Source organism: Neovison vison, chromosome 14 (genome assembly GCF_020171115.1).
Source record: "Neovison vison isolate M4711 chromosome 14, ASM_NN_V1, whole genome shotgun sequence".
Classification (NCBI taxonomy): Eukaryota; Metazoa; Chordata; class Mammalia; order Carnivora; family Mustelidae; genus Neogale; species Neogale vison.
The window spans coordinates 34,125,551-34,152,031 of NC_058104.1; the positions used below are offsets into that span (position 1 = coordinate 34,125,551).

Below are 26,481 nucleotides of genomic sequence, written 5' to 3' on the forward strand. Positions count from 1 at the left end.
GCGTGCGCAGGTCGAGCGGTGGCTGTAATTGGCTGGGGGAGACGGCGCGCGGTTCCTGCATGGGCAACCTGGTGGCGCGCCGGGGGTATCCCGGGTGCCCGGTTTCCTTCCGCGGCGCCTGCGGGGCCCAGAACCAGCTGGGACCCTCGTGTCCGCAGGCCCGGGGCCGGCGACGGCTGCTCCTTCCGTTCGGCTTCCAGCCCGATGGAAGAGCCTCCCGGGAAGCCACTCAGCTGTGAGGAGAAGGAAAAGGTGCCCTGGGTGTGCGGGAAGGGCTGACTCGGAACTGACTCCTTGCCTAAGATTTTAGGCGTGTCTTTGTTTCCCCGACCGTCCAGGGGTGGCCGTGACCTCTGACCTACGACCTTGAACAAATTTTGAAGAACTAAGTCCCTTTTGACATCGTCCCCACCCCCCACACACTCTCAATCTTTGCTTTTCCCACCCATTCCCTTAAGAATTCTCTGAACAGCCTGATGCTTCAGACCTTTTCGCGCGTGTATGGACGGAGGTGGGATGTTTGGAAGGATGTGGCTATATTCCCTAACCCCCCCCCCCATAGTGTGTTTTTTTTGGTCCACGAATGGTATAAGCCGAATGGTTCTGCAACTTCCGTTTTACTTCTCCGGGTTTCATCCATGTTAATGTTCACCTACCTTACTTTTTGAAGTTCTTCATAGTGTTATGTATTATGAAAGTGCCATCTTTTCGTTCGACATTACTCTGCTGAGAGACTTTTAGGTTGTTTCCAGCTTTTGATTCTACAGTAGTGCTGCTCTGACCAATCCTTACCCATGCCACTTTGTGCTCCTGCTGATGATGTTAGCCTGAACGTATCTCTGCTGGCTGTTCCAGGCACTGTGCTAGATTCTTCATTCACATTAGTTCATCAGTCCTCTTATCCCAGCCTGCCTTCCAGTGGAGGCTGAGATAGATCATTTACAAGTCAATAAGATAGTTCTTAAATGTTGATAATGTTGTTGGTAAAGAGGACCCTGTGGGAAGCAAACTAGCTTAGAGATTAAGAACACAGATTCTAGGGGTGCCTGGGTGGCTCAGTGGGTTAAGCCGCTGCCTTTGGCTCAGGTCATGATCCCAGGTCCTGGGATCGAGACCCACATGGGGCTGTCTGCTTTGCAGGGAGCCTGCTTCCTCTTCTCTCTCTCTCTGCCTGCCTCTCTGCCTACTTGTGATCTCTATCTGTCAAATAAATAAATAAAATCTTTTAAAAAAAGAACACAGATTCTAGAATCCAACTACCTGGGTTTTAATCATGCCATTTATAACTGTGTGATCTTGGACAAACTGCTTTTCCTCTGATCTTCCCAAAGCTACCTCCTTCCTCCTTTAGGTCCGGGCTTCAGTGGTAGTCCTCAGAAATTCCTCTCTGGCCACGCTACCTAAAGTAGCTCCGGCACTCTCACATCTCCCTGTTGATCTGGGTGTAGAGTGCCATGTGATATCCTCTTGTCTGTGTATTCATTTTCTTATTAATTATCTGTATCCCTCACTTGTTAAGCTTGACGACCCTAGTTCTAGCATCAGAGACCATAACTGAGAGTGGTTATCAGTTGTTGTTCCAGGTACTACAGATACCGGGACCATTAACTGACAAGAGATTCATTTGTTGGATGAATGTCTGAGGATGACAGCTCCTGCCACCGTCAGGGATCTCACAGTGAGATGGAAGGAATCAGAAGTAAACAGACAGCAGAGTATATAATAAGTATTGTGATAAAGGAAGCACAGCAGAGAGGTGGAATGTCCCACCTGGATTTTAGGAAGGACCCAAATAAAAATTGAAATTGAGGCTTGAGGAATCCGTAGGACTTAGTGAAATGATTTGGGGAGGAAATGCTCCACGTGGTAGGAAGTGTTTAGGTAAAGGTGCTTAGGTGTTAGAGAGCTTGGTGCTTTGTGAAAACTGAAAGTAGTGTGGGACCTGCTATTTCCTCCTCTGTCTGTTGCTGAGGGACCTGCTAAGCACTGCTTACTCGGGTCTGATAGGCACTGTGTCCCTTCTCTCTGACTCCGCCTTTCTACCTGCTCAGAATTGTTTGCTGTTTTTCTTCTTCCAGTTGAAGGAAAAATTAGCATTCTTGAAAAGGGAATACAGCAAGACACTGGCCCGCCTTCAGGTGAGTGAATCTAAACTCTCTCAAACTGAGATATTGTAGAATGAACTATATACAAACAATTCTTCGTAATAATAAGGCTTTAAAAAAATACTTGTTTTTCTTAAATTTGTTCCTTGAGCTGCTTTTGTTTCCTCTAGCGTGCCCAAAAAGCTGAGAAGGTTAAGAATTCTGTAAAGAAAACAGTGGAAGAACATGATTGCTTGCTCCAGCAGGAAATTTCACCACGGCCGAACCACTCAGGTAAAGCTAGCCTATTTGCTTATGCTTGCTGTATTAAATTGTATATATAATTCAGTGGTTCATTGTATATTCACAGGATTGTGCAACCGTTATTATCATCTAATTCCAGAACATTTTCTCCACCCCGAAAAGAAGCCCTGTACCCATCTTACTGCCAGCCCCTGGCAACCCCTAATCTACTTTCTGCCTCTGTGGCTTTACCTGTTCTGGACAATCCATATGAATGGAGCCATGTAATATGTGATCTTTTGTAATTGACTTCTTTCATTTAGCATCATGGTTTCCACAGTCATCCCTCTGTACTTACATCCAAGCATGCATTAGTACTTCACTTCTTTGTGCAGCTGAATACCATTCCATTGGATAGATGTGCCACAATTTATATATCCATCAGTAGATGGACATTTGAGTTGTTTCTACTTTTTAGTTATTATGAGTTTTGGCCATTATGCTGCTATGAACATTCCCATTCAAGTGTTTGTGGGGACATATGTTTTCGGTTCTTTTGGGTTTATCACTAGGAACAGAATTGCTGGGTCATATGGTGATTCTCTGTTTAACTTTTTGAGAATCTGCCAAATTGTCTTCTGCAATGTCAGTACCATTTTACATTCCCACCATGATGCACAGGGTTCCAGTCTCTGCACATCCTCACTTATACTCGGCATTTTCCATTTTTAAAATCATAGTCATCCTGGTGGATGTGAAGTGGTCTCTAATTATGGCTTGGATTTGCATTTCCTAGTGACTAATGCTGAGCATGTTTTCTTGTGCTGTTGGTCATTTTGATATCTTCTTCAGAGAAATACCTAGTCCTTTGTCAATATTTTAATTCGGTTATTTGCCTTTTTGTTGTTAATGCCTTCTAGCTATTAGGTCCTTATCAGATACACACTTTGTAAATATTTTTCCCATTCTGCAAGCAATGAACTATTCTTTTGGTTGAATTGTTTATTTGGTTGCTCTTTCCCCTCTCAGCGTTTAGAAAAAAAAATTAAGCATTTGTATATGTACAGAGAAAAAAATCTGGCCAGAAGTATTCTTTTTTTTTTTTTTTTTAAAGATTTTATTTATTTATTTGACAGAGAGAGATCACAAGTAGACGGAGAGGCAGGCAGAGAGAGAGAGATAGAGGGAAGCATGCTCCCCGCTGAGCAGAGAGCCCGATGCGGGACTCGATCCCAGGACCCCGAGATCATGACCTGAGCCGAAGGCAGCGGCTCAACCCACTGAGCCACCCAGGCGCCCCTGGCCAGAAGTATTCTTAAAAACAATGCTTATGGGCACCTGGGTGGCTCAATCAGTTAGGCATCTGCCTTCGGCTTGGGACGTGATCCCGGAGTCCTGGGATGGAGTCCCTCATCGGGCTCCCTGCTCAGCAGGGGAGTCTGCTTCTCCTCCTCCCCCTGCTTATGCTCTCTCTCACTCACTCTCTCTCTTTCAAGTAAATAAATAAAATCTTTTAAAAATCAACAACAACAATGGTCATTATTCATGTTAATAGGTATTTATAATCATAAAATTGGAGGCTATTAAATAGAAAGGTGGTATTAAAGTTACTTGAGCAGAAAAAAAAGACATGAAATAAAAAATTGGATGAGATGGTGGGGGAAATGGGAAGGTGTTGTTCAAAGGGAGTAGAGTTTCAGTTATGCAGAATGAATAAACTTGAATATACAGCATGGAACCAACGGTTAATATTACTGTATCATATACTTGAAATTTGCTAGAAGAATTGATCTTAAGTGTTCCTACCACACACACATACAGTCATAACTATGTGAAATGATGTATATATATATTTTTAAGATTTCATTTATTTGTCAGAGAAAGAGAGAGAGAAAATGGCAGGCAGAGGGAGAAATAGGCTCCCTGCCAAGCAAGGAGCCCAATATGGGACTCAGTCCCAGCACACTGGGATCATTACCTAAGCCCAAGGCAGATGCTCAACTGACTAAGCCACCCAGGCATCCCTGGAAATACTTTTTTAAGATATATTTACTTGAGAGAGAGAGAGAATGTGGGGAGGAGGGGCAGAGAGAGAGAGAAAATCCCAGTCCGACTCCCACTGAGCACTGAGCCTGACAGAGGGCTTGATCCTACGCCCCGAGATCATGACCGGAGCCAAAATCAAGCGTCAGTGCTTAACTGACTGAGCCACCCAGAAATGATGGATATTTTAATTAGCTTGATTGTGGTAATGTTTCACAACATATACCTATATGAAAACATCTCAGTGTGTACCTTAAATACATATAGTTTTTATTTGTCAATTGTACCTCAGTAAAGCTGGAGAAAAAAACTAAAGAATTAAAGAAACAAATCTTCCCATTTGTATTTAAAATAAAATGTCTCTGGAAAAAAAAAAAAACTAAAGAAAGATGACTGCAATATAGATTATCTTTTAGTTTAAAATCATGTTTTCCAGCACAATTCTGTTTGTTTATATTTCCTTAAAATTATTAGTGTATTAGAATATTAAAATTTGAACTTTGAGCTGCCTGAATGAAATACCATTGACTCTTTCTTAAATAAGGTAGTACTTTTTTTTTTTTAAAGATTTTATTTATTTATTTGACAGACAGAGATCACAAGCAGGCAGAGAGAGAGGAGGAAGCAGGCTCCCTGCAGAGTAGAGATCCCGATGTGGGTCTCGATCCCAGGACCCTGGGATCATGACCTGAGCAGCAGGCAGAGGCTTTAACCCACTGAGCCACCCAGGTGCCCCCTTTTTAAAGATTTTATTTGTTTATTTGAGAGAGGGAGAGTGAGAGAGAGAGCATGAGAGGGGAGAAGGTCAGAGAGAGAAGCAGACTCCCCATGGAGCTGGGAGCTGGATCCGGGACTTGATCCTGGATCATGACCTGTGCCAAGGGCAGTGGCTTAACCAACTGAGCCACCCAGGCGCCTCGTAAATGCAGTATTTTTATATAATATTTTAAAATAAATAATGGAATTTTTTGGGCTTCATTTAAAAGGAAATTATTAATTCTAGAAATTTTTTTTTCTCAGAACATAAAAATAAAATATCTCCTTATGACACATTACAAATCAACACCCATCTGGATGAAGAAACTGGAGAAAAGACACCTATCACACTTGACGTTGAACCTGAGTCCTTCAACCCTGGACATGGCCCTGTGGAGGAACTACATATACAAAGAACAGGTGATATCCGGGAACATTTTCCCTACCAGGTCAGTGGCTCTGGTGCTGAGAAAAGGCAGAGTAAGCCGCCAGGGAGAAGAAAAAAGCAGCAGAAGAGAACATATACTGCACAGGCAAGAGAATCTTTCTTTGACGCGGATTCATTCCTACTCTCTGAGAAAAGACTAAAGAAACAGGAGGAAATCAATAGAGAAAATCCTAGGACTCCTGTAAATGAAAGAACTTGCCGTTCAGGTTCTATGTCTGACATTCCTAGTTCTCGAGAACCAATGACAGAGACTAACGTTAGGGGTATATTAATTCCACCAACTGCCAAACCACAAAGAGGTGTCAGTGCTCTAATAGGAGGAAATAATTTCTCCAGGGTTCCTACGGTTGCTTCATTTACTCTGTCAAATAGCAGTAGTAGTCAGCATCTTGAACATAAGCCTCCTAAAGGTGACTGTGAACTCACTACTCACAGTATAAAAAACATTAACCCTGCTTCACCTGTAAACCTAGAGGCACAAGGCAGAAGCATGATGGTCTCTACAGATAACTCAGAGGTAAACAAAGCTGTAAGTGCAAGTGGCCAGCTGCCCAGAAGTCCTGACTTAGAGGCAAATAATTCATACTCTGTAAAAGAACTCACTTATGATAACTTACCAGCAAATGAAAACCAAAACTTAAAAGGACAAAATCTCACAGAGGAGTCTTTACCATCTCCTCATAACACTCTTGAAGGTAGAAATGAAAGTCTTCAGGAAAATGAGGTTTTAAGTCAATCTACGAGTCTTAGCCCAGAAGTAATCTCCCCTGCTTCTGCAGAAGGTCAAACACATTCTTGTACAATGGTCGAAGGCCTTCTGTTTCCTGCAGAGTATTACGTTAGAACGACACGACGCATGTCAAACTGCCAGAGGAAAGTAGCGCTGCAGGCTGTCATTCAAAGTCATTTGGGTGTCAGAAAGAAAGGTTTTAAAAATAAAACTACGGAGGAAACTAAAAATTTAAACCTTTGCAGTGAAGAAACTGACCAGAGTGAACCTAGGACATCTGGCACACGCACAAGACAACTAAGTTCAAGAAGATCTGAGAAATGTCTCTTGTTAACGGAGGTCAACTCTCCCACTGGGCCTACTGAAGCTAACCTTCCCAGGAAGGCAGTCACCCAGCCATCTGGTAGAAGACACAGAGGAAAAAGAAAGACAGTCTCCCCACATGTATTAGATCATCATCAACGACTTTTGCCAACTCCTGGCACAGCAGGTGTTCATAGATCCAAGGAAGAAGTCACCTTACACGAAGATCCAGATGAAAAAGCAATTCATCATGGTAAGAAGAGAATTAAAGGTAAATCAAGGTGTGGTTGATGATGGTAACAATACATAATACTTACTATGTTCCTGATAGGTTTTTTTTCAGGTTGTTTGTTTGTTTGTTTGTTTGTTTTGTTTTGTTTTGTTTTAATTTATGTGAGAGACAATGCAGGGAAGAGCAGAGGGAGAGAGACAAGCTGACTCCATGCTGAGTGTGGAGCCCAGGGCAGGGCTCAGTCTGATACCGTGACCTGAACCAACACCAAGTCCGATGCTTAACTGAGCCACCCAGGTGTCCTGTGCCTGCTACTTTTTTTTTTTTTTTTCTTAAGATTCTATTTATTTATTAGACAGAGATCACAGGTAGGCAGAGAGGCAGACAGAGAGAGAGGAGGAAGCAGGCTCCGTGCTGAGCAGAGAGCCCGATGCGGGGCTCGATCCCAGGACCCTGGGATCATGACCTGAGCCTAAAGCAGAGCCCCTAACCCACTGAGCCACCTAGGCGCTCCTGCCTGCTACCTTCTAAATGTTGTGCAGATACTAACTCTTTGAATCACCAGAACAACCCTACATGAGGTAGAATCTATTTTATCACTTTACGGACTTAAAGAAACTGTAGCACAAAGATCCTAAAGTGACTAATTCATTCAAGTGAATTAGAGCCAGGATTCAAACTTGGCTCTGTGGTACCAGAATTTGTGAATGTGGTTGAAACATTGACATTGAAGGGGAAAATATATTAGATATTTACCTAAAATTAGTATTTATTCGGGTACAACACAATCTATCCATAGAGAAAAGTTTTATAATCTATAGAGGAAGTGTTTGAAATGTATGTCAGAGTGAGTCCACTAACAAACCATCTTAGGAATGACCATGTGGGGGCACCTGGCTGGCTTAGTCCAGAGAGCACAAGACTCTTGATCTTGGAGTTGTGAGTTTGAGCCTTCCTTACATTGGGTATAGAGATTACCTAAAAATAAAAATCTTAAAAAGGGTGGTGGAGGATATAATTGTGTAGTAAAATGCAATACACCTGAGCAACTTTTTTGGATAACATACCTAATACAGCCTCTCTGCAATCTGTGGGACATGAGATTTTGGAGGATAGCAAGTGACAGAATTTCAGTACTTTTATTCATTTACTCTGGAGTTCTCATATTTGATAAAGCAGGCATAACAACTAGGTAATTCACTCTGGTTCTGTGTTAGACAACAGCAAAACTTTCTTACTGTTAAGGGCCAAATAGTAAATATTGTCTTTGTGCTCCATCATAGCTAGTCAAGTATAGTGGGAAGGTAGCCACAGACAAATATGAATGTGTTCCAATAAAACTTTATACACAAAAACAGGCAGCTGACTTCTCTATAGCATTTGGACAATAATTAGTTTTTAATTAATTACAAGACCATAATCATTTTGACTCTTTTTATTGTAATCTTTAAGCCAACAAGAATATAAAGTAATCAGAAAGTAGGACAATTTTAATAATAATAAACTAGAAACATTTTTTATGTACTTTGAAATAATCTGCGGTGGTTTTAGTAACCTGCTGCTATATTAAACACTTTTTTCTTTTTTTTTTTTTTTTAAGATTTTATTTATTTATTTGACAGAGAGAAATCACAAGTAGACGGAGAGGCAAGCAGAGAGAGAGAGAGAGGGAAGCAGGCTCCCTGCTGAGCAGAGAGCCCGATGCGGGACTCGATCCCAGGACCCTGAGATCATGACCTGAGCCGAAGGCAGCGGCTTAACCCACTGAGCCACCCAGGCGCCCCTAAACACTTTTTTTCTTGAGGTGTCCTTCACATTACATAAAATTAACCATTTTGAATGAAGTTAATAATTCACTGGCATTTAGTATATTCACAGGGTTGTACTACCAGGACCCTTACCTAGTTCCAAAGCATGTTCATCACTCCAGAAGGAAACCCTGTGCCCCTTAAGCACTTCCTCCCCTTTTCCTCTCTCTACCCCAGGCCCCTGGCAACCACCAAAATGTATTCTATCTTATGGGTTCACATGTTTTGGGTATTTCATATTAAAGGAATTAATAGACTATGTGACTAATAAACTATGTGTCTGGCAGCTTTCCCTTAGCTGGTTTTTGAGATTCATCCATGCTGCAGTGTGTACCCTTACCTCATTCTTTTTTTTTTTTTTTTTTTTTTTAAGATTTTATTTATTTATTTGACAGAGAGAGATCACAAATAGGCAGAGAGGCAGGCAGAGAGAGAGAGGAGGAAGCAGGCTCCCTGCTGAGCAGGGAGCCCGATGCGGGACTCGATCCCAGGACCCTGAGATCATGACCTGAGCCGAAGGCAGTGGCTTAACCCACTGAGCCACCCAGGCGCCCTCATTCTTTTTTTATGCTTGCATAATACCCACTGTATCTATGTGGCACCATTTATTCATTTATTAGTTGATGGATGCAGCTTTCCCCATCTTGGGCACAACTCCAGCTTCTGGCTCCCAGGCACGCTGTGACAGAGTGTCGGCAGAGGTGGTCAGGCGAACTTGCTCTACATTTTGAATGGTATAGAATGCCGACTGCTTTAAGAGTAGTAAATTAGCCTGCTTGAAATTTACTACTTCAGTGAGACGAGCCAGCATTTTGTAGACTGTACTCTGGGAGCCTGTTGGAATCATGTTTTATAGTTGGAATCATAGTTTTTTTAAGAGCAGAAGGGACTTTAGAGTTTCTTATTCCAGTTCCCGTAGGAGACACCGGGGAAAAGGAAATGAACTGACTTGCCCAAAGTACCAGTGGGTCAGTGGCAGAGCTGGGACTTAGACACAGGTCTTCCTTCACTAATGCAGTCAGCACCATACTATTTTTTGGTACTGCAAAAGGAGAACTGCCAGGTAGTCACCAAGCTGTGGCTGGCTTTTGAACCATTCACGGAGGTTTCAGAGTCCCGGATGGGAAGAGTGATGAACATTTTGTGCTGCCGTGGTGTTTAGAAGCTCACACTCTGTTGGGTATTGGTATTTGTTGTTATTGTTGTTCCTTTCTATTTTAGGGAAGGACAGTCGTTGTCCAAAAGAGGATTCCCTTTCTTCCAGAAATAATGCTTATCTAGCTTTGGATTCTGCTGCATTCACGGCTTCGTTTCAGGAGAATGAAATGCTAAGTTTAAAGCAACTGTCATCTTTTCTCAAAACCACAGACTTTCAGTTACCCGATGAAGTCTTTGGACCTCTTAAACTTGAAAAACTGAAGTCCTGTTCAGAAAAACCAGAAAAAGTTGAGCCTTTTGTATCAAACATGTATGGACAGAAACACCTTAAGGAGGGAAACGGTTGTGTTTTAGAAGAACTGAGTCCTAAACAAATCAATATTGAAATGGAGGACTTGGAAGAGGAAATTATTGTTCTCCCCGGAAAAGCACAAGCTAAAACATCAGACCTAACAAGCCAGTCTCAGAAAAAGGGCCTTTCTTCATCTGTATTACTTTTTACGCCTTTAAATACTGGTGCCCCCGAGGATAATAACAGGCCCACAGCAGAGATGTGCTCGCCCACTTTTCCCATCTTAGGCACTACTCCAGCTTTTGATTCCCAAGCACACTGTGAAAAAGTGTGTTCAGAGGTGGGACCAACTTGCTCTAAACCCCAACTTCCTCACTTAAAAGACAGTGATCGGAAACAATGCGACAGTTGGGCCAGCCCATCAAAATCAGATGGCAGCCTGGTTGTGTCAGGTAGAGGACAGCCTTCCTGTGACTGTGATTCTGGTCCCCGGGCAACCCCTTTTCCCACCGGGTCAGTCACTCTCAAAGACAATCAGCTGTGTGGAAATCCACACCCAGAGTCATGGAAACAGGTACAGTCCGCTTCCCTGGTGAGATTTTCTATGGAGAAATGAAATATCTTAGTGAGTTTGGATAGCATATGATTTTTTTTTTTTTTAAGATTTTTATTTATTTATTTGACAGACAGAGATCACAAGTAGGCAGAGCAGCAGGCAGAGAGAGAGATGGAGAAGCAGACTCCCTGCTGAGCAGAGAGCCCGATGCGGGACTCCATCCCAGGACCCTGGGATTATGACCTGAGCCGAAGGCAGAGGCTTTAACCCAGCGAGCCACCCAGGCGCCCAGCATATGACTCTCTTACACGTTGGCTTCTCAGTGTTTAAGAGTACCGTAACATGTCTCTGATAGACTTCACTGTAACCATTAAGTTCAGTTGGACAAAGTCAAAGTTAAGAATGTATTTTTTAAATATGGGGGATCCGTTCCCTTTGTCATTAAGGAAGCAGTTGCTTATGGAGGTTGGCTGCTTTTATCAGAGAAAATAACACATACTGGGTAGACATTGATGAAGAATGAGCAATGCGGCAGACATGTATAAAGCTCAGATTAATGGTGTGACTTTTATTTCCACAGACTGAAGTAGCAGACCTTCCTGCTTGTAATAGCTTAAACCCAGGCCACCTTCAATTGGTTTCAAAGTTAAAGGTCAGAAGACTTTTCCCTTATAATGTCTTGTTCTTACATGTGAAAAAAAAAAGTTAATGAATTGCTAGGAAAATCGGGGAGAATTTGATCTATAGCTTCTCATTTTTTTTTTAAAGATTTTGTTTATTTATTTGACAGAGATCACAAGTAGGCAAAGAGGAAGGCTGAGAGAGAGAGAGAGGTGGAAGCAGGCTCCCCGTTGAGCAGAGAGCCCAATGTGGGGCTCGATCCCAGGACCCTGAGATCATGACGTGAGCCGAAGGCAGAGGCTTAACCCCCTGAGCCACCCAGGCATCCCTCAAAGCTATTCTTGCATTGGTTTTAGTAACTTCATTTTTAAAAGAATCATTTTTTCTAATTTATAGGTAAATTTCATTTGCATTTTCTAATTTATAGGTAAAAATTTATTTTTTATTCTAATAGGGTTTGGGTTTGTTTTGGGGTTTTTTTCATTTTTGATTTTGTTTTTGTTTTTTTGTCTGTGTGTCTTTAGTTATACTTCTCTCTCTCCCTAGTCTCTATTTTCTCAAGTATTTTTTTGCCTGCATCAAACTTAAGAGATTTTCCATTCTTTGGGTCTCCCCCAAAAAACTAGCTTTTGCTTGTATTGAGTGTTAATTAGGTTTTCTTGGTTTCCTATTTATTTCTGTTACCCTTAATAGTTGCTTCTGTTTTTCATTGTGCTTACTTTCCCGTTCTTTTGCTAACGTCTTGAGCTGTATTTTTATTCTATTTTTATTTTTCTTGGTTTTTTTTGATCAATGCCTTTATGATTATAAATTCCATTTGGAAATGCTACTTCAGCCATGCTCTGTGTGTTTGGGTGCATGGTGCCCTCTTTGCTCATTTGGAAACACAGTTGACTCTTGAACAACAGGGGTTTGAACTGCAGAGGCACAATTACATGCGGACATTTTCTTTTGCAGTAAACAGAGTACAGAATTATATATATGTATTTTTTCCTTTATGATTTTTTCATAACATTTTCTTTTTTCTATACTTTATTACATATAATATATAATACATATACCAAACATGTATTCATTGACTGTTTATGTTATCAGTAAGGCTTCCTGTCAGTAGTAAGCTATTAGTAATTAAGTTTTGGGGAAGTCAAAGTTTACATGCAGATTTTTGACTCTGTGGGAAGTCGGTACACCTAACCCCTACATTGTTCCAGGGTCAACTGTATGTTGTTTCAGTTTTATAACCTCTTCAACCCGTGGGTGTTTCATCAGGATGTTTCATTTCCAAATGGGCAAGATCTTAGGGGCTATGTTTTCTGATTAGATTTGAATCTGTTCCATTCTGGAACTACATGCTGTACATTTTTAGATTTATCATGATAGAAGTGGGGGGGGCAGTTTTTTTAGTACATAATTTTTTTTTTAAGATTTTGTTTTGTTTTAAGATTGTTTTTATTTGGGGGCGCCTGGGTGGCTTAGTAGGTTAAAGCCTCTACCTTCGGCTTAGGTCATGATCTCAGGGTTCTTGGATCGAGCCCTGCGTCAGGCTCTCTGCTCAGCAGGGAGCCTGCTTCCTGCTCTCTCTCTGCCTGCCTTTCTGCCTGCTTGTGATCTCTGTCAAATAAATAAATAAAATCTTCTAAAAAAAAAAAGATTTTATTTATTTGACAGAGAGAGAGATCACAAGGAAGCAGAGAGGCAGACAGAGAGAGGGGAAAGCAAGAGCCCAATGCAGGGCTCCATCCCAGGACTCTGAGATCATGACCTGAGCTGAAGGCTTAACCCACTGAGCCACCCAGCGCCCCATATTTTGTTTTTGAGTAATCCCTTCACCCATCGTGGGGCTTTAACTTAACAGTCCCAAGATCGAGAGTCACAGGCTCCGCTGACTAAGCCAGCCAGGTGCCCCGCTCTTTCTTTTGGTCTATAGAAAACTTTACATTTTACTTGGTATTTAATCCTTATAACCCAACACTTTTCATACTTACTCTTTTCATGAAACAGACCCCAAGTATGGCCTTAACATAACTGTGGTTGCTGTTTATTTCAGAATCCTTCCGGTTCCTGCTCGGTGGATGTGAGTGCCACGTGGTGGGAAATAGCAGGTTTCAAGGAGCCGTGTATCATAACTGCCTGTGAATACGTGGTTTCTCTTTGGAAACCACTTGATACTTGGCAGTGGGAAAAACTTTATTCCTGGCAATTCACAGAAGTAAGTCAGAATCTTGGAGCCGAGTGCGGTCTTTATCAGCGTTTACATGGTAATGTAGATGGGCAACTACCGAGATTGGGACCCACGACCATGCGAGACAGAACTGAGACGGGACCTTTTTCCCACCATTTCATTATGAAACTTTTCAAGCATAGAGAAAAGTTGTACAGTAAGCCCCCATACACCCACCATCTAGAATAGAGTGAACCTTGTGCTTTGTTTATTTTAATCACATTTTTTGAGAAATAGATTTTATGTTGGACGTATTTGAGTAGCTTGGAATTTTGTGTCTTTTCTAACTTCTAAACTTGCTGAGACCCGTGTTCCTTACCCTTCACCAAAGCATTGTTCCTGTTTCTTTTCTTTTTTATTTTAAAGATTTTATTTATTTATCTGACAGAGAACACAAGTAGGCAGAGAGGCAGGCAGAGAGAGGGGGAAGCAGGCTCCCTGCTGAGCGGAGAGCCCGATGCAAGGCTGGATCCCAGGACCCCGAGATCATGACCTGAGCCAAAGGCAGGGGCTTAACCCACTGAGCCACCCAAGCACCCCCTGCTTCTTTTCTTTCTATATTTTCTTCTAGTCCTTGTCCACCTTCAAACATAACATACATGCTTGCAATCATGGTGTGCTTAAAATTTTTAAATTGGCCTTTTCTCACTTAAGATATGAACATTTTTCCTTGTTTCTACATAGTCTTCCTACTTAATTTTTAATTTTTTTTCAACTTTATGGAAGTATGATTGACAAAATTGTAATATACTTAAGGTGTATAATGTGATGATTCGGTATTTTATACACTGTGAAAGAACTCCCACAATCAAGTACATTAACATGTATCAGCTTGGGGTGCCTGGGTGGCACAGTCCATTAAGTCCCCGACTCTTGGTTTTGGCTCAGACTGATCTCAGGGTTGGCGCTCAGCAGTCTGCTTGGATTCTCTCTCTCCCTCTGCCCTTCCTCATCCGGTGCACTCTCTATTAATAAAGAAAACTAAACAACAAAAAAAAAAATCAAAAAAACATATATCCACTCACATAGTTTTTTGGGGTTTTGCTTGTTTGTTTTGTTTTTTGGTGTGAATGCTCATGATCTACTCCTAGCAAATTTCATTGTTCTCCAGCATAGCCACAGCCTCTAGCACCATACTTTCTTTGCATAATGATGCTTAATAAATATTTATTTATATGAATTAACTTATTTTAGGGGCGCCTGGGTGGCTCAGTGGGTTAAGCCGCTGCCTTCGGCTCAGGTCATGATCTTGGGGTCCTGGGATCGAGTCCCGCGTCGGGCTCTCTGCTCAGCGGGGAGTCCGCTTCCTTCTCTCTCTGCCTGCCTCTCTGCCTACTTGTGATCTCTCTCTCTCTCTGTCAAATAAATAAATAAATAAAATCTTTAAAAAAAACAAAAACAAAAAAAAACTTATTTTATTATTTTTTAAAATAAACTTAGTTTAAGATTTTTCTTTTGAGACAGAGAGAAAGAAGCAGGCTCCCTGCTGAGCCGAGATTTCTACTGGGGACTTAATCCCAAGAACCTGAGATCATGACCTGAGCCAAAGACAGACGCTTCACCAACTGAGCTATCCAGGCGCCCCTGGGATAAACTTACTTTAAATGGCTACACAACATTCCATTTGTCCACATGTCAGACTTTATTTAATTATTCCTTTATTGTTAGAAGTGTAGATCGTATTAAATAAACGCTACCACACACATGGCTTTGTATAAGCTTATTTTGATTTACAGCTTAGAGAAAGGGTGTTTGCTAAACTTTCTCACCCTTGTTTGCTATTTGAAACTGTCCTGGTGCAATGAGAATAGAAGAGAATGTGACAGATTTTGGAAAATTTAGATTAATTAGAAATGAAACTACCAAGTATAATTTTTGGCTTTTTTATTTTATTTTAGGTTCCAGTATTACAGATAGTTCCAGTGCCTGATGTTTGTAATCTCGTGTGTGTGGCTTTGGGAAATTTGGAAATCAGAGAAATCAGGTATATAATTCTCAAGGAGTAGTTTTTTCTTTTCTCTTTATCTTTGTCTCTGTCAGCTTGTTTTAAATGCAAGTTATGACCTAGGCTTGAATCTTAGAATCTAAATTTAGGGACAGGTGGGTGGCTCAGTTGGTAGAGCATGCGACTTTTGATCTCAGGGTTGTGGGTTCAAGCCCCATGTCAAGTATAGAGATTACTTAAAAATAAAATCATTTTTTAAAAAAATCTAAATTTAGATCCAAGAGAGATTTGTTTTAAAAAACCCTATCAACTGGTATGCCTGGATGGTTCAGTTGGTTAAGCAGCTGCCTTCAGCTCAGGTCATGATCTCAGGGGCCTGGGATCAAGTCCTGCATCAGGTTCCCCTCCCAGTGGAGAGTCTGCTCCTCCTCTGTCTGTCCCTCCCCCATTCGTGTTCACTCTCTCCCTCTCACTCAGAATAAATAAACAAAATCCTTAAAAAAAAAAAAACCTATCAATGGAATGATATCTCTGACTGAAGTTTCCATTTAAAATTGGAACTTCAGGGCACCTGGTTGGCTTAATTGGTTAAATTCTGACTTGATTTCAGCTCAGGTCATGCTCTCAGAGTCATGAGATCAAACCCTGCATAGGGCTCTGCCTGGGCATGGAGGCTGCTTAATATTCTCCCTCTCCCTTTGCCTTTTCCCCCTTTCTAAAAAATAGATAGATAGATAGATAGATAGGATCTTAGTCCTTTCATATTGAAGGCTAACTTCTGACTTCTCCACATTTTCCCTTTTACTTGGTTTTAGGGCATTACTTTGTTCCTCTGATGGTAAACGTGAAAAGCAAGTATTACTGAGTTCTGGAAATATAAAAGCTGTGCTTGGCCTGACAGAGAGGAGGCTAGTCAGTAGCAGTGGGACCCTTTGTGACCAACAAGTAGAAATCATGACATTTGCAGAAGATGGAGGGTAAGATGGTTGGTTTTAATTATTAAAAGAATGCTTTTATCACAGGCTTTCAGAGAACGATCACTAGCCTATTGTTTTTCTGGGCTGTAGGTGTTGTATAGCAGGTTCTGCCTCAACACTAGGCTGTATCGGTGGAGGCAGTTTAGGGAGGGGGAAGCTCAGTGTAGCAGGAGGGAAGCCAGTGGAGAGGAGAGACTCAGCAAATGAAGTTTATTCCTTCTTTGTTGTCTTTGAAATCTCTGTTTACCCCTTAAAAATCACAAACGTGGGACGCCTGGGTGGCGCAGTTGGTTGGACGACTGCCTTCGGCTCAGGGCGTGATCCTGGAGTCCCGGGATCGAGTCCCACATCGGGCTCCCAGCTCCATGGGGAGTCTGCCTCGCTCTCTGACCTTCTCCTCGCTCATGCTCTGTCTCACTGTCTCTCTCTCTCAAATAAATAAATTAAAAAAAAAAAAATCACAAACGTCTTAGGACCCTAGACTCTTTTTTGTTCCACACTTGGTTTCCATTGCTTCAGTTACTATCTAGATGCTGATTACTTGCAAACGTATATTTCTAGCTCTGGCCTCTTTCTCAGCCTCTGGACCTGCTGGTCTAATAGATATCTTGTGGGTATTTCAGATTCAACATGTTGAAAATGGAACTCAGAGCATCCATTATGTGCTTGTTACATTTTTTGTGGTTATTTATCTGTCTCTTGTAATAACAGAGGGCATGGGCCTTGTTTGTTGTATTTATTCCTGACTGTTGTAGTAATCTCGCAAGAGACAAATAATTGCTAGCTTAAGTTAGCCAGGTATTAATGGAGACGGGGAGAAGCAGACAGATTTGAGAAAGAGGAGACTAGCATCATTAGGACTTGCTGGTTGAGTAGGTAGAGAGGAAGGAAAGAGTAATGTCCAGGTTTCTTTGTCATCTGGGTAGATAGTGATAAAATTTGCTGAGATGGGAATGCAGAAAGAAACACAGGGTTTAAAGAGAGAGATGGCAAGTTTAATTTTGGATATGATGAATTTGAGATGCTTGCAAGTATATCCAGGTAGATGATATGAAAGTAATTAATTGTAGGAAGTTTAAGATACATGCTTTCTAATTTTTTCTGGTATTAGATTAGTATGTATTATGCATGATTCAGTAATATGTACAAGGTCTACTTAGAAACTGCTTTGGTACAAAGTGCTGATTTTTAATACTGTTTTAAATGCAGAAGCAAAGAAAAAAGATTTTTGATGTCCCCTGAAGAGACTGTACTAACTTTTGCTGAGGTCCAAGGGATGCAGGAAGCTCTGCTTGGTACCACTATAATGAACAACATTGTTATTTGGTAAGATTTCTCTCCAGGTCCTCCATTTCCTCATCTGTAATATACCTCTAATTTCACAGGGTTGTTAAGACTAGATAAGAGACTCTGTAAATATAATTGTGTTTGGGGGCACATGGGTGGCTCAGTTGGTTAACACCTGACTCTTGATCTCAGTTCAGTTCTTTTTTTTTTTTTTTTAATTATTATTATTATTATTTTTTAAAGATTTTATTTATTTATTTGTCAGAGAGAGAGGGAGAGAGAGCGAGCACAGGCAGACAGAGAGGCAGGCAGAGGCAGAGGGAGAAGCAGGCTCCCTGCCAAGCAAGGAGCCCGATGTGGGACTCGATCCCAGGACGCTGGGATCATGACCTGAGCCGAAAGCAGCTGCTTAACCAACTGAGCCACCCAGGCGTCCCTTCAGTTCAATTCTTAATCTCAGGTTCATGAGTTCAAGCCCCACTTTGGGCTCCATGCCCAGTGTGGAGCGTACTTTAAAAAAAAAAAAAAAAAAATTATCGTATTTTTTTGTTTGTTTGTTTTTTACTGTCAGGTGATACATACTTGTCTCAACGAGAACATCATATTAATTCAGAAATTAGGGAAAAAATCAGACTGAGTAGACTATTTTAAAATAAATGAAACTTTACTCTTGTCAAAGAGGTACAGTTGGAAGTGCCTGGGTGTCTCCATTGGTTAAGCATCTGCCTTCGGCTCAGGTTATGATCCCAGGGTCCTGGGATCAAACCCCATATCAGGCTCCCTGCTCGGAGGGAAGCCTGCTTCTCCCTCTCCCACTCCCCCTGCTTGTGTTCCTGTTCTTGGTGCTTCTCTCTCTGTCAAATAAATAAATAAAACCTTAAAAAAAAAAAAGGTACAGTTTTTTCTGCTTCTGGTTAACGGCTTTTATCAGGTCAACTCTCTTACCTCAGATAACTATAAACCCTGAACGAAGTATAAAAACAACTATCTAAAAGCACTGGAGAATGAGAAAAAGAAAAAAGATACTGGAGAGGGTTCAGCAGGAAATATCAGTGGGCAAGTATCTTGTTCCTATGGTTTTAGCTAGAAGGCAAGCCCTAGTCTGTGCACTGGGAGACTGACAGAAAACCTTCTGTCCTACTGGCTTAAAGAACCAAAGGACAGAGTTCAGGGTGACCACAGTAGTTAGAAATTAGGGAGAGAAATGCCCAGAAAGAGAGAGCCAGAGAATAAGCCTCAAATTCTGGCTCTAAAATTTACCTTGTAATCTGGCTGGCCTATAAACTGCATGTACACAGGGAAGATTGAAGCAGCCCAGGTAAGGCAAAAAGAACTAAATTGGGTTTTTAGCATTTGGAATTTTAGTTGAACCAAATTAACTGTTTACTAGGGGAAAACAATCAATATTCTTCAGAGGAATCTAACGGAATCCAGAGTTTATGTGACATGTTCTTTTCTTTCTTTCTTTCTTTCCTTTTTTTTTTTTTTAAAGATTTTATTTATTTATTTGACAGAGAGAGATCACAACTAGGCAGAGAGGTGGGGGGAAGCAGGCTCCCTGCTCAGCCGAGAGCCCAATGTGGGGCTCGATCCCAGGACCCTGGGATCCTGACCTGAGCGGAAGGCAGAGGCTTTAATCCACTGAGCCACCCAGGTGCCCCTCTGACATGTTCTTAATAATGTCTACAATACAATCCAAAACTATAAAATATATGTGTTTAGAGAAACCAAATTAATGAATTTGTGATAGAAAGACGAGAGTCAAGGAGTCCCCAGCTTCCTCTCTTTCCTGATCCAGGGAGAACCACACCCAGCCAAAGGCATTTTCAAAGTTAATTTGTATTAAGATGATAAATTGGATTATTATTTTTTTTTTCTCTCAGAAGCCTTCTCCTTTAATTGATTCTTTAGGGCAGGATGGGTCTTGGTAAGAGGAAGTTGTGATATTAATATCCTTGCTGCCTTACCTCTTCTGCCTTGTCCAACCCTAACCCTCTAGTAATAAACCAGGAAAGCATGGTCCTTGAGAGAATCTTTGTCCCCTCCCCACCAGGGAGCCTCTGAAATTGACCGTGTTCTAATCTGCCAGGAGATCCTGTTTTCAGACGGCCTACTGTCTAGAGCAACAGATTTCCAGTTCTGGCACTTTGCTCGGTATTTGCGCATGGAGGTCTTATTTGAGGACAATGTGCTTTACAAAAGTTGTCTTTCCTATTCTTTCCATTATTTCAATAGTCTGGACCTTCATTATATGGTTCCTGGACTATTAATATAATCTAGTAATTGGTTCCCTTTCTGTCAATGAATATCCCATCTCCAGATCTTCTATTATACTACTACTGTATTAACATTTTTTTCCCAACCCTCCCTGCTTTCCCTGAGAAATAAAACCTTCAGGAAGGCCCACATTTGTTTGCTTTCTTCACTTCCTTTTCCTCAGTGCTTTGGGGAAAGATTTTCTTCAGCCAGTCGATAACTCCTTAGCTCCCAGTTTTCTTCCCATCCTTCACTTCTCCCTTTTTTCTAATAGTAACATTTTGGCATTTTTTTAAAAGATTTTTTATTTGATAGAGAGATCACAAGTAGGCAGAGAGGCAGGTAGAGAGAGGGGGAAGCAGGCTCCCCACTGAGTGGAGAACCCAATGTAGGACTTGATCTCAGGACCTTGAAATCATGACCTGAGTCGAAGGCAGAGGCTTAACCGACTGAGTCACCCAGGTGGCCCATGGCATTTTATATATAATGGATCACAACAAAATTGAGGTTGGGGGGGAACCTCTCTACTTAGTCTAAGCTTAAGTGTGAGTTTAAGCGGTATCTTCAGCCCCATAGTTGCGTTGAGCAACTAGTAGTACTAGTAATACCTCAGCCTTCATTGGCCTTTCCCTCTCTGCATTCATATTACCCTTATTATTTTTTTTTTTTTAAGTTTTTAAGTACTGCCCTTATAGGCTAATTTGTAGCATGGAAGTTCTTGAAGATAGGTACATGTCTTCTATTCTCAGTGCCTTAGCTCCTTGTTTAGGGTACTTAAAGATGTATAGATCATATAGTCTATCAAAAGCTGTCATTTCGGGGCGCCTGGGTGGCTTAGTGGGTCAAAGCCTCTGCCTTCAGCTCAGGTCATGGTCCCAGGGTCCTGGGATCGAGCCCTGCATCGGGCTCGGTGCTCAGTGGGGAGCCTGCTTCCCCCTACCCCTGCCTGCCTCTCTGCCTCCTTGTGATCTCTGTCTGTCAAATAAATAAATAAAAATCTTAAAAAAAAAAAACAACAACTGTCATTTGCCATTTGGGTTCTATATACTTTTATATTTACACATAGTAGTTGGTCACCTTTCCTGTTTAACTGCTCATGGGTTAAACGTCTAAAGCAATTCATGTTATACTCAAGGAACCTCTTGCTGAAGCTCTGGACATATAATCTTGGTCAAGCTATATTAGCTGAGCACTTATCTCTCAGTCATTTAATAGACACTTGAGTCTCTACTTACGTACTGCTTATGTGAAGGATGTAGACATGAGTCCTCATTCCAAGGCCTCTAAGGTCTAGTAAGTAAATGAGATTGCTTTATAGTTCCAAGTGTACGAATCCAGTACAATCCCCTTACAATTCAGACAAGGTCAAAGTGAGGGAAATTCGGACAGTGCTTTGGGACTTGGGGAAAGAGCAGTTACTAAACATAGAGCATGTGCTAACCTCTGCAGGGGATAAACCCATTGTTGTCCCTGGCGAGGAAAGTCTTGCGTAGGCACGCAAGCACCGAGTTTCCCTCCTTCGGTTTTTACACACACAACGTGCTCCACAGAAAGTTCTGATGTATTTGTTGAATGAATACATTACGCTGTATTACAGTGTATATTAAATTAAAAATGAAGCATATGGACAGTACTGTAGGGAGGTAGAGGAGAGGAGATTTCTATGCGTTGGCGCAGACTGGGAGAAGTGAGTCTAGGTTGAGCTCCTGCCGCTGGGAGGAGGTGGGACACAATCGAGGCCAGAAAGGAACGGAGGGGCATGGGTGGGTAGGAGGGTTGGGAATTGGTCAGTAACGGCGACGGCGTTGGGAGGCTAGCTTGAGCGAAGGTGCAGAGCCAGGAATACGCATAGTGAGGAGCAGTGAGTCATCGAGTATGGCGGCACTGGATTCGTGAGGGTTATAAACACAAAAAAAGAACATGGACTCTTGTGGCTAATGAGAAGACAGCCAAGGGTTTTTCAGCAGTGGCATCCCAGGACAGAGCAATGACCAACACACAAATGCTCAGTAATGCTAAGGAGTGGTTCCAACACACTTTTTCTCCTTTAAATTCACCCTCTTCTCTCATTTTTCATCCCCTTCGTCTTCCTCTCTCTCTTTATTACCTTGGTCTAGCTCTAGAGACAGAATTATAAATCTTTTGAGGTATAATCTCTCATCTAATTAAATTTGGTTTCCTGACCATTGTCTTCCATAGAAAATTTAGGTATAATAAGAAGTGGGACAAAATCATAATGCTAGAGCCATACTGTGTACCTGATTTCAGATGAGAAAAGGGAAAACTTTTCTCATGGAGTTTGGAGACATTTTATTCCTAGTGACGTAGCAGATTCCATCTAAGGCTGAACTGTCAAGTTAAACTACGGGCAATGTTAACCAGTGGTTCTTGTTTTTAGCTGAATCTGTAACTAAACAAAACTAAGGTACCATGTCCCTTAGTTTCTCCCTTGGTCACCTCCTAAAGGATGCTGTCATAAATATGAGAATATTATGTCAAAACCAGTATGCTGGAACAATGTTATCAGCTTATTTATTTTTGATGTCTAAGGAATTTAAAAACTGGTCAGCTCCTGAAAAAGATGCACATTGGTGATTCCTACCAAGCTTCAGTCTGTCACAAAGCCTATTCTGAAATGGTAAGTAATCTGTTGGGACCACTTTGTGTCTACTTTGTATTGCTGTTGGTCTCACTGAGTAGGAGCAGTAGCTTACTAAAAGGTCATTAACAGACCCTCTCTGTTGCCTGTTTTTTTGGGTTTTTTTGTTGTTGTTGTTTTGTTTTTTTTCAAAATTGGTTAACAGTGTTTGTCCTTGCTTAAATTCATGGATGAAAATAAATATTGGTATAATATGATGGTTTGGTGAATTTTCTGACTGTATGACCTAAGGAAAACATTTATTTCTAGCTGTGAATTTGTACCAAGAAATATCATGCCTGTTACCAAACTTGGCTCGCAAGCACGTTGCCATAAATGATGTATCCTATGACTGAAGGCCCTCAGAGAGGATGATTAAATGGTTCTAGACATGTATGTCACTTAGGCTTTAGTCTTCTCACATAGAAACGAACACAGCTTCTCAGCCACTGTGTTAGTAGACTTGGTTTACGGTCTAGTATGGACATCTGAACGGGCTGAAGGCAGCTTCCCAGGAGTGAGGGGTAACCCTTAAGTACCCACCATTGAGCCACAAACAAAGGCAGTAACAGGTAGCTCCACGCTTGTGTGGAAACTGACTTTCCCAGCCTCAGTGGTAGCCCTGTGCACATCAGCACCCCAGGCTTCGAATGCAGAGGGTACCCTTTTCCCTAAAATCTGTGGAATTGAACTCAAAAGTTGTGTGATCTTAGATACAGTCATATTATCTTGAGGCTTTACTTTTTTTTTTTTAATATTTATTTATTTGAGAGAGAGAGTGGGATGGGTGGAGGGGCAAGGAGAGGGAGAGGGAAACTTAAGCAGACTCTACGCTGAGCACAGAGCCTGACATGGGGCTCGATCTCACGACTCGGATTCCCACCTGAGCCAAAACCAAGAGTTGGGCGTCTAACCGACTGTGCTACTCAGGTGCCCCGAGGCCAACTTTTCTCTTCCTTAAAATAAGAGGCTTGGTTTCATCTCTGGAATTAAATGACTTCCTATCTTTGTTATTACAACATTAATGTCTACCTGATAGTGAAACATTTAACTTAGAAATGTATGAGATAGCACCTAAAAAGTTGTGTGAAGTTCCATGAAGCCAGCCTCCGGAAATAAGCTAATATTTTAGTGTAGGAATCAACAAACTTTGTAAAAAAAGATCAGGTGATTAAAAAAAAAAAAGATCAGGAGGTAAATATCTTCGGGTCTGCAGGCCACTGGTCTCTGTTGCACCTGCTCTGCCCACTGTGGCAAAAAGTCTGCCGTAGACAAAATGAAAACACATGGGTGTGCCCATGCTCCCTGTAAACCTTTTGGGACAATAAAACATTCCAGAACTTGAATTTCATATGATTTTTACATGCATCACAAAATATTTTTTTTTCCAACCATTTCAACATCCAGAAACCATTCTTCGCTCATGGGTCATACGGAGATGAGCCCTGAGCCAGATTTGACCTTTGGGCCATTGTTTGCCAATCGCTAGTTAAGTATATGGCATCTAGCCTTTTCTTGACTTGGTTTCTAATTATAAAAGTAATTCATTCCCATTGTAATAATTCAGTCAGGGCGCCTGGGTGGCTCAGTTGGTTGAGCAACTGCCTTCGGCTCAGGTCATGATCCCGGACTTCCGGGATCGAGTCCCGCATCAGGCTCCCAGCTCCTTGGGGAGTCTGCTTCTCCCTCTGACCTTCTCCTCGCTCATGCTCTCTCTCACTCATTCTCCCTCAAATAAATAAATAAAATCTTTAAAAAATAATAATAGGGCGCCTGGGTGGCTCAGTGGGTTAAGCCGCTGCCTTCGGCTCAGGTCATGATCTCAGGGTCCTGGGATCGAGTCCCGCATCGGGCTCTCTGCTCAGCAGGGAGCCTGCTTCCTCCTCTCTCTCTCTGCCTGCCTCTCTGCCTATTTGTGATCTCTCTCTGTCAAATTAATAAATAAAATCTTTAAAAAAAAAATAATAAAAAAATAAAAAAAATAAAAAAAAAATAATAATAATAATTCAGTCATTCTAGAAATGTAGAAACTAGAAAGGAATGTTACTAATCCTAATATGGTTCTGTAATTAATTTTCCCCATTTTACCGCCAAAGAGAATTACTTTCAGTATCATATGTATCTGCGTGATATGTATGTGTCCACACACCATGACGTTGTTGTGAGAACATGTCATCTGAAACCCAGGAAAGGTCTGTAACACGTTTTGCCGCAAAGACAAGCGCAGATGACGGTATCTTTCTTCGGTCACTCTTGCTCTTGGAGTGCAAATAGGCTATCTGAAGATGGGCCTAAAAATCTAGTCACCACTTTCAAGATGATTTTTGTGGGAAAACGTGTTCTGAGTTTTCAAAAGCCAAGTTACCAATGAGTATCTGTAGGTTGGGGACTCCCTCTGCATGTTTCTATGCCCTCTTTCCCTGTGATGGCGTTTTCCCAAATGGATGGCATGAGATTGGTTGTATCTAACGGGAGGAAGTTAGTGAGGCCGCTGGGTTCCCACCTGCAAGGCTGGCTGTGAGCCCTGTTTTAGAGATGCCAGAAGTCCAGCTCGGTGATAATCTCAACAGTGGGTTTTTTTTGTCTGAAAAATATAAGCTAGCGATTAAATCCTGCATATTGATTATTCTTGTAATTCTTTGGTTTTGTCTCTGCCAACCCTTTCTTTCCCTCTTGCTGATTTATTTGATTATTAATTTTTCTCTTAAATTAGGGGCTCCTGTTCATTGTTCTGAGCCATCCTTGTGCCAAGGAGAGCGAGCCGCTGGGAAGCCCCGTGTTTCAGCTGATCGTGATTAACCCTAAGACAAGCCTGAGTGTGGGTGTGATGCTCTACTGTCTTCCTCAAGGGCACGCTGGAAGGCAAGTGTGTGCTCCTGTTCACTGAGTGTGACATTTTGGAAGGCACTTGTGCAAATACAAAAACCAGACATCTTTGTGTCACTTAGATGAACGGACTCGGGTCGTGGTCTCAGGGTCCTGGAATCGAGCCCCCGTCTGGCTCTCTGCTCGGCAGGGGGCCTGCTCCCCCCCCCCACCCTCTGCCTGCTTGTGATCTCTCTCTCTCTGTGTCAAATAAATAATCTTAAAAAAAAGAGAGAGAGAGAGGGCAGAGCAAGAGCAAAGGCGCTGAGGTGTGCGGAATTTGGCCAGTTTGAAGAGTGGAAGGCCGGCTGGCTCTTGCGAGCTGGAGTGCACGTGGTACAGGGACTGGACACGTGATTGTGTCCCAAGAGACATCGTGCTTGCGGGCAGTCCTGGGGTGGCAAATAGGGGCATCATATTTATACAAATTTTTGTTCTTGTGGTTGCTTTGGGAAGCATGATTTTGGCTTAAAGAAAAAAAAAATTCTTTTGATAAGTGATTTGAATGGTCTCTTCTCTGCTTGATTCCAGGTTCCTGGAGGGGGATGTGAAAGATCATTTTGCAGCCGCAGTATTGACTTCTGGAACAATTGCCATTTGGGACTTACTTCTGGGTCACTGTACTGCTGTCCTTCCACCTGTCTCTGATCAGCATTGGTCTTTTGTGAAATGGTCAGGTACAGATTCCCATTTGCTGGCTGGACAAAAAGATGGAAATATATTTGTGTACCGCTACTAATAAGATAAGATGAAAACACAGCGTTCTGGATTTTTTGACCAGTGAGTACGTTTTAGAGTTGTAAAGAATATCTGGGAAACATTTAAAATAATTACTTATATTCATTTAGACACATTTTTTTTATTCTGATGGTAGTGGCACCACTGATCTTGAATGTTCATTTAGATTTACTTTGGGAGAAATGATTTTAGGTTGATTTTTATAATTCCTCACATCTGCACATTTGCTTTTAATGGTGTACATAAAGCTTCAGATATTAATAAATATTTATTTTGATAA

General features: G+C 41.7%; 1 protein-coding gene across 1 annotated transcript; it reads left to right on the top strand.

Moving 5' to 3' along the window:
- The first annotated feature begins 44 nt into the window (after positions 1-44).
- Positions 45-26,481, top strand: PALB2 (partner and localizer of BRCA2). Its single transcript, XM_044232870.1, has 13 exons — positions 45-252; positions 2,079-2,138; positions 2,276-2,378; positions 5,391-6,878; positions 9,869-10,671; positions 11,234-11,305; positions 13,322-13,483; positions 15,394-15,479; positions 16,256-16,417; positions 17,627-17,743; positions 22,511-22,598; positions 25,312-25,460; positions 25,995-26,481. The coding sequence occupies exons 1-13, from the start codon at positions 205-207 to the stop codon at positions 26,200-26,202; spliced, it is 3,546 nt and encodes a 1,181-aa protein (XP_044088805.1). The 5' UTR covers positions 45-204; the 3' UTR covers positions 26,203-26,481.

Bases quoted from the DNA above. Each gene is read 5' to 3' on its own strand.
- PALB2 (XM_044232870.1), top strand. From the start codon at position 205: ATGGAAGAGCCTCCCGGGAAGCCACTCAGCTGTGAGGAGAAGGAAAAG. The intron at 6,879-9,868 runs GTAAATCAAGGT...TTTCTATTTTAG, and splicing joins TGGTAAGAAGAGAATTAAAG to GGAAGGACAGTCGTTGTCCA. The intron at 15,480-16,255 runs GTATATAATTCT...ACTTGGTTTTAG, and splicing joins TTGGAAATCAGAGAAATCAG to GGCATTACTTTGTTCCTCTG.